The 8,480-nt window shown below is 55.0% G+C and overlaps 1 protein-coding gene across 1 annotated transcript in view; it reads left to right on the top strand.

Moving 5' to 3' along the window:
- The first annotated feature begins 830 nt into the window (after positions 1–830).
- The window catches only part of TBX21 (T-box transcription factor 21), a 33,954-nt gene continuing 26,304 nt past the window's right edge, over positions 831–8,480 (top strand). Inside the window, exon 1 of the mRNA XM_074940667.1 lies at positions 831–1,662. Within this exon, the coding sequence (XP_074796768.1) occupies positions 1,079–1,662 (584 nt within the window). The 5' untranslated portion in view covers positions 831–1,078. The remainder of the gene's footprint in view (positions 1,663–8,480) is intronic.

The raw sequence follows: 8,480 nt of genomic DNA, 5'->3' as shown, positions 1-8,480 counted from the left end.
AGACCTCGCTGACGTCCTGGGACCTTCCCAGCTACAACAATGCTGCCTAGGGAGGTGGTGAACCTCCTTCCAAAGCCCTGGCTGGGATGATTTAAGTTGGGGATTGGTCCTGCTTTGCGGCAGGGGGGAGGGGTTGGACTAGATCACCTCCTGAGGTCCCTTCCAACACCCTGATCTTCTGTGCTACTTCAAGTGAAGCACATGCATCCGTGCTGGCAGGATCGGGGCCCTAAGTTCGCCTTTTATAGACTATCAGCGTCCCCAGTCCCCAACTCCCCAGATGCCCCCCCCCCCCCCCAAGGATTGAACTCAGAACCCTGGGTTTAGCAGGCCAATGCTCAAACCACTGAGCTATCCCTACCCCCCCCCGGCTGGACAGTGTCCTTTTCTCCTCCCCCCGCCCCCCCATCTCAACTCCCTCTTCAGAATGGGAGGTGCCTGTAGCTTTAAAGAGGGAAGGGAACGAATCTCTGGCACCCCCTCCCCCTCCAAGGGGGGCGTGGCCAGCAGGCAGTAGGAGGCGGAGCCTCGCAGCCCCAGTGGCTCGGCTGCTTTTTATAAGAGGGAGCTTTGAGCGGCTCTCGGAGGCAGAGGATGGGGCAGGTGGAGTGACAGAGCGGGGCAGACCAGGCAGCTCCCAGGAGTGGGGGGAAATCCCCCCCTCCCCCTTCGCGTAGCCCTTGGAAAGAGGGGAGGTGTGAGGGGGGCCCTCCCCCCGCCCCCTGGAAGCGAGCGGGTCCTGCCTGGGATCTTTAGTTAGGAGGATTTTGGGCAAACCGACCTGGGGGCGGGAGGGGGGGGGTTCCTTCTGCCTTTGCTCCTGGCGTGTCAGGCCCGGCGATGGAGCCCCGGGGCTGCGTGTGAAGCCGACTCAGCCGCCGCTGAAGTGGGGCTGGGACCTGTGGGGCGAGCGCTGCAAAGATTTTTTTTGGGGGGGGGATCTCTCTTTTTTTTTCCCTCCCCCTCTTTGCACAACCCTGATGAGTTGCTGAGGGAGGGGAGGGGGCTGATCTCCCCCCCACCCACGCGCACACCTACCTCCCCTGCGAACTGCCACCCCGCCTCGCTTGGCAAGTCGATGGGAGCCCTGGACCCAGCCACCGGAGCCAGCAGCCCCGCGCTCACCATGCTGAATGGGACCGAGAGCCAAAGTTTTGCCAAGGAGCCGCTGGATCTGCAGGGGCCCAAGGAGCCGGGCGAGCTGAAGATGGGCTTGCAGGAGCGGTTCTACTTCCCCGACGCCCCGGCTCCGGAGGGCTGCCCGCTGAGCCTGCCCTACAGCGCCCCGACGGTCCCCGGGGGCTTCGGGGTGAGCAGCCCGGCCACCGCCCGAGCGGCCACCGGCCGCTTCCTGAGCCCGGCCCTGAACAGCTGCGCCGCCTACGGACCCCAGCCGCCGCCCGCCGCCGCCCAGCCGGGCAGCCACGGCTTCGCGCTGCCTCCCGGCGAGCTCTACCCGGGCGGCGGCGAGCTCTACCCGGGCCCGGCGGCGGGGGAAGGCTGCTACCCGGGCGCGGTGCAGCACGTGTTCCCCCGGGGCCCGCTCTACCCGGTGCCGGGCTACCAGCTCTCCGGCAAAGTCCAGGTGATGCTCAACAACTACCCGCTCTGGGCCAAATTTCACAAGCACCAGACCGAGATGATCATCACCAAGCAGGGCAGGTGAGGCCGGGGCGGGGAGGGGGGGTCTGGGCCCCTCCGGACTGTGTGTGTGTGGGGGGGGGAACTGGGCTTGGTACTGACGGAGGGGGGGCGGGTACCCCCCTACAAGGGCGGGGGGGGAGTCTGATGAAGTAGTGGTGGTGGGGAGATTGGGACTCCCCCAAATCTAGTGTGTGTGTGGGGGGGAAGACCTGGAGCCCCCGCATCGCCGCCCCCTAACGCGATCCCATTTCTAGCTCCCCCATCCAACTCCTAAAACTTCCCTGAAGAGAGCCAGAACTCCCCGATCCCCGCCGTGCGCCCCGCACCTACCTGCCCGAGTGGGACACCGGGCTAAGGGGGTGTAGGGCGCGGGTCCCGGGGCGGGGTCTGGCTCGCTGGGGGTCTGCAAAAGACGAGTGCCGGGAGTTGTCTTCGGCGCTCTCGGCTCTTTGGCACCGGCCGGGTCGGTAAATCCTTCTGGGTGACGGAAATGCCAAAGCGGTCCGGCGGCCAGGGCGTAACGCGGCCCCGGCAGGGACAGCAGCAGGGCCCCAGGGCCGGATCTCAGCCCCTCCGGCGCAAAGCCGGGGTCTTGCGCTGTGTTTGTACAGCGCCGGGCAGGATGGCCTCCTGGGCTCGAAGTCTCATAGCTACGAGAGTAATGCGAGTAATAAGCGAAGTGCCTGGGGGTTGCTCTGTGTTTTCACTGGTGTAACTGAGACCAAAATCTGGCCCTGACAAGGGTGTGTAGAATTACTTTGATCTTCCACACACTGGCTTTCTCTCCCTAATCTCTTGTCTTTCTGCCAGTGAGGGCTCCAAGCCAACTGCTGTCCGCCTGGCCATCTGAGCGGGTCTCCCGCCTCACAGCCTGTATTTCTGCTTGGGTGCCCAGCAGGTCTCAGCCGCTGGTGCCCGCTGGACACTCTCGGGCCAGGTACTCTCAGGGTCTTTGGGGGCCTGGTGCCAAGTCTGCCCCAGAGTGGCTGGGCAGGTTCTGAACCTCTGGGCTGTGGCAGGCTCGCTCAGATAGCGTGCCAGCTAGTTCAACAAGCCGAGAGAAACCGTTTGAATTGGTGCCAGGGGGTCCCCAGGCAGTACGTGGTGAGGGTCACAGGAATCCAGGGTTTTAGCGGACAGTAAAATCATGTCCTCCTTTCCCAGGCTTGTCAGCTCGAAATGGACCTTTAATGATCACGATGATGACAACCTAGGGCCCAGTGCTCTGGTGGCATAACTCCACTGACTTCAATGGCCTCAGGCCAGCAGGGAATCTGAACCCTGAAATGCCAGGAAGTGGCCTAATGAATGCCCGCCTTTGGCCCAGTCGTCTCCAAGCCCTGGACAAACATCCCACCTCAGCAGCCCCCACCATGTCATAGGCTCCCCCACGCTGCAGATGGGGACGCTTTGTCCCATCTGCCGGCCTCTGAAGCCCAGGGGCAAGAGAGCCTCTGATTTCATGTAATACAGCCCTGCCATGAGTGCAGGGGATGGGACTAGACGGCCTCTGGAGGTCCCTTCCAGTCCTACTGTTCTGATTCAGTGGGTGTAGGGTCTGTAAGGTGTCAGGCTTGTTTCACCTTGGGCTGTCTGTGCTTACAATGCCATCATAGATCAGTCTGCCTGTGTTACTTCTGCAGGGAAAAGATGCTACAAAATCAGGGCCTAGTCCTGGAAGGTGTTCAGCACTCTCAGCTTGGGGCCTGGGAGCGGTGTTGCATTTGTTCTTTAAGCGGCAGTCTGCTTCTTAGCAGACAGTCCTATTTCAGTGTCAGTTTAACAGGCGGACACACACACACTGGACCAGATTTCTCCCCCCCCCCCCCCCCCCCCCCGGCTGGTGTCAATCGGCCGAGCTCCATCAACTACCCTCTGGCTGTGCCGATTTGCACCAGCGGGGGATCTGGCCCCTTCTTTTTAACCTAACCTGCCTCCCTTTTAGGTGCTTTCTCGCGTCCTCTGCCGGGGTTAATGCATTTTATAAGATGCTTTTAAATAACTTCTTAAAAGCTGGAGCTGCCCCTGCAAATCCGGGCAAAACAGAGCTTTGGAAATGGCTAAAACGCAGACCTGATTTGGTGGATTTGGCTGCTGCTGTGATGGGGCATCTCCTTTCCACCCAGGAGGTCTCTGCACCTATCAGCTTTTTCTTTCTTTCTTTGGCCCAGACAGACGGTGTCACTTTGATGCCGAAACCAACCTGCTTAATGTGTTGAAAGTCTAAACGTGTTAAGGCCGGTTCATTTCCCACGCAGGCTTCCAGGCCTACGATCCTGTGGAGCATGCCCTCTGCGAAGCACTCAGGGCGATTCAGTTACATACCATCACTATCAAGGGAAGGGGAAGGAAAAAAAAGAGAAATACCAACCCGATATATCCAAAAGCACCAGGAGCTAGAAAAACCCTGGCTAGTACTCTCTCAATTCTTTTCTCTGCCTGCAAACCCCAGTGACTCGGCTCCTCTGGAAATTTAAATTCAGATTGGGGGTGGAACATATTTGATAGGTTTTCAGCATCTGAGATTTTTTTTTCCACTGCTGGGGTCATATAGAAACCTACTAAAATATCACCAGAAGAAATAGCTTCCTCTTTCCCCTGAACCCAGAAGTAAATCCCTTCCAAACGAGTTTTAACTGCACATTGGATGCATTCACATAGTTAATTCCACCCCTCTGAGCCTTTCACTAAATCGAGTATGATGAGTTAAATTAATCTGTTGCTGTGGGGTGTTTAAACAAATGCTGCCCAGAGGTGGCTGCATTCCAGAGGGGCTTAAAATGATTCACATGTAGAGAGGGCCCAGTCCTGCTGCCCTGGCACTAGATTGGAGTCTTGCCATTGACTTCAGTGGGAGCAGGATTGCGGCACCTAGTCTGTGAAGCTGGTTGGTTTTGATAGTGCTTTGAGATCCTTCTTCTGTAACAGTGCTGTGTGAATGTGTAGACCAGGATTTTCGAAAGTGGCTAAAGATTTTGTGTGCCTCACTTGCGACCCCGGAAAGGGGGCTTCATTCTCTCGGAGCCGGGGTTGGCTCCATGATGACTGAAAGTCAGGCCCCTTTCATCTGGATACTGCCAAATTGAGATCCACCCAAAACTGGGCTGATTGCAATCTGAATAGTAAAGAATCAGGTTCCACTGGGGTTTTAGAGTGAAGGGAAGCCCATTACCTCCCCAGCGCTGTGAATTTTGGGGAGGAAGAGAGGGATCTGCTGGGTGTTCCATGACGGTCACTCAGCTAGGCTTGAATTTGTGGGGTTGCCCATGGATCCAACCTGAGTGTCCAAAGGGCTGCTCCTTGAAATCAGCTGTTGCCCAAATACAACCATGAAACAAGTCTGGCTGGGCATGGAGTGTGGCTGTCTTTTAATGCAGACTTCTGCCGAGGCAGGTCATGCCCTTACGAGAAAGAGCTACAGTATTCTGGGCTCATGGTCTGACGTTGACTAAGACCTCTGAGTTTGGGGTAACTCCTGGAGGGAGAGGGGGAGAGAGAGGGGAAGTGTGTGTGTGTGTGTATCTATCTGTGCTCACCCTGAATTGGGGTGCTTAACAGTTAGCTCCTTCTCTTTTGGAAGATACTTAAATCCTCTCCGAATGGCCCATAGGAACTGTGTGTGTGTTGGAAGGTGAAAGCGCTGGAGCAGCTGCTCCCCACTGGCAGCAGGTGCTGTGGGAAATCATTTGGACCCATCTGTCTCTTGCTCACACACACGCTACAGTTTGAGGGGCTGATCTGGCATCTGCTGGAGCCATGGTTTTATTGGCCATGGATCAGGCCCAGATGTTTAGATGCCTGTTGAAATCAGCGAGAGTTAGGTGCCTAAATACCTTTGAGGGAACCAGGCCTCTGTCCCAAACCCGGCTCCTTGGAGCGTCGCCACTGTGGGTTGACCCATCGCTGCAGTAATTTTCTTTTCAACAGGCGTCTGGGACAAATCTGGTGCCGGACCCATCCTTCCACAGGGCGTGAGACAGTCCCTGTTACTTCTACAGTGTGCTCTACCCCATGAGAACACGACTGCAATCTTACAGCCAAAGCTGGAGACCCCTTCCTTAGTTTTATTTGCTGTGGGCTTGTCTAAACTGGGAAAACTTGTGTTGATGTAACTCCCTGGAGGGAGGGGCACCAGTGCAGGGCCCCTAATGTGCTGGTGCAAAACTGCGCTCGCACTGGTACAGTTTACCAGGGCGGGTTGCACTGGAGTAAGCACCAACTTGCACGGATGCACGGGACCGGTGCAAAGTAAATCCAAAGATAGACTGGCCCTGAGGCTAAACTCTTCTTGGAGTCGATGGACCTGATTCACTCCCCGGTGTAAAATGGGGCGCACATGCCACTGAAGTCTGCACCAGGCAAGCCCGGCTATGTTACTCTGCAAAGAGCTTTTCTTTCCCTTGTTGATATCAGCGGGCCGGGGTGGGGGGGGAGGTGAGCAGCAGCGTCTGGTTTTGATGATCCCTCCCTGACTCTTCTGTCTCTTGCACGGCCGTGGTTATTGTGGCTCTGCGCCCTTTCATCAGCTCAGACTCGGCGGCAGGCTTTTCATTGGGAGACAAGTCGACTCAGGAAATCAGCAGCCCACCCGCCGCCCCTCCACGGCGGGGGTTTTTTAACCAAAGGGAGCAAGCGGGGCTGTGTTCTGTGGTGTGCTCAGGAGGTTAAAAGGGGCTGGGGGGCGGGAGGTTGGGGTTCAGCAAACCCATTAACGATCAAACTTGGCTGTTGTGAAGCTGGTCCATTATGAGAGAAGTCCTCCTAGCACTGCGGTGGGGACAGTAGACTCATCCCCATTTTACAGACCGGGAAGTTCGTGCTGTCCTAACCAGACAGGGACTCAGCAGACCTAGGGTTAGAACCCTGGACTATCCCCTTCTAAAGCTCATTCCTTCAGCAGGCAAGGTGGCGGGAGGATGCTTTGCAGAGCGGGAAAATCAGAAAGTCAGCTGGTGCAAATTTTGCACCCATTGACTGCTGCCCCCACTGGGAACCACACACACACACACCCCCCCTCTGCCACAAGGCTCTGTGTTTGTAAATAAGGCCTCGCATGGGAGTCCCACCTCAGCACCAGGCCACTGATTTCCACACGCTTGCACCCGCCCCTCTATCCTAGACCCTTCCACCCACATCACTAGGACATTCCTGTTAACAGGGCAGATTCAGAGGCAAGGCCTATGCGTGGGTGGCTTAGGTGCTCTTAGATTCCCTTAGACTGACTGACTGATATGCAAGGCAGGCTAGAGGACTCTGACTCCCTCTGGACAGACTTACTCACTTCTGAAGTTGGCCCGAAATATCCTTCCACCAGAGCACCTACAGAATCTTCCACTCGCACCCACTTACCTCCACGTTCCCTGTGTCACTGCTTCACGACTCATCACCGCCCCAGATCCTTCCATCTCCTATCCTTAGCAGCGAGCCATGGCCCTCACCCCAGCCCACTCCTCCCACTTCTGTGTCAGAACCACACTCCTGTGGTCTCCACCTTGTGCTTAGCATAGCAGTATGATAGCATGGTGCAAGGCTAGGGAATGTATGAGCAAGTAACAATGTATTGCAACCTAGACAGAGCCCCCCCCCCGCCTTTCAGGAATCATGTTTATTACAGAAGTAACAGTGATAAGCCACCTCCTTTCCTAAGCAAGCACTTTCAAAGTAAACCCAAACTTCCCAGTACAATTTAGCTTGACCTTTACTAAAAGCTATGCATCAGGTCCTCATCTGTATGTCAGGTCTGGCCTACAAATTAGATCAACTCAGCTAAGCCGCTCAGGGAGCTGGGTCTAGGTTGCAATACATTGTTACTTGCTCATACGTTCCCTAACCTTGTACCAAGCTGAGACAATTGAAGTGTCCATGTAGACAGCACTAGATCGATGGAAGAATGCTTCAGTTGACCTAGCTACTGCCTCTCGGGGAGGTGGATTACCCACACCACTGGGGGAATCCCTCCCATCTCCTGTCGGCATAGGTCGTGTGCTGCTGTGGCGTTTTAAGTGTAGACAAGCCCTCAGAGTAGCCCCATCGCCCCCATGGTGTTGGGCTGTCAATTTTTAAGCAGAATTCCCTACCGAAGTCAAAGTAGGAATGTTCTGCTTAGAGAGACCCCATCAACTCAAACCAGTCCATTTAAATAAAATAATTTAAAAGTGGTTTCAGAGCCTACCCCTACCCTGGAGTCCCCCTACCGTATTTTACAATCATGTTTTCTTGTGCATAGGTAGAGAGGGTTGGGGAGAGAGAGATTTTCTTTCCCCTGTAGTGTGTAAAGACTCACCAACAATCAGGGGAAATTGACTCTACAGGGGAAAACTATGAAATTGACTATAACAGAGGAAATGGTGAAACTGACAAGACACAGAGGGCTGTCAAATGCACAAAGTAAACAATGTGGAAAAACATATAGAAAAATGTGTTTTGGTTTTTTCCCCCTCTCTCCACTTCCTCTCATTAACCTCATCAACCTTAGGTGTTGCTTGTAACAATATTAGTTTGTTTTTAAATCTGATGTTAGAGAGACAAGGTGAGGGAGGGTAATATCTTTTATTGGACCAACTTCCACTGGTGGAAGAGGCACACTTCTCAGCTCCACAGACACACAGCTCTTCTTCCGCTCTACGAATCTTGAAAGCTTGTCCTTCTCACCACCAGAAGTTGGTCTGATCAAAGATACTACCTCACCCACCTTGTCCAAGGATATTAGAGAGCCCACCACGGCTGCAACAACACTTGAAATCAAATGTGACATTTTAAAATTGATGAGGTGACAGCTTGTCTCAATTGAAATCAACGGCAGAACTCTCATTGACAGCAGTAAGGCCAGGATTTCA

This window comes from Natator depressus, chromosome 27 (genome assembly GCF_965152275.1).
Source record: "Natator depressus isolate rNatDep1 chromosome 27, rNatDep2.hap1, whole genome shotgun sequence".
In the NCBI taxonomy this organism is placed as follows: domain Eukaryota; kingdom Metazoa; phylum Chordata; order Testudines; family Cheloniidae; genus Natator; species Natator depressus.
The sequence above is the reverse complement of the archived record's forward strand: the minus strand, read 5'-3'. Positions and strand labels throughout refer to the sequence as shown.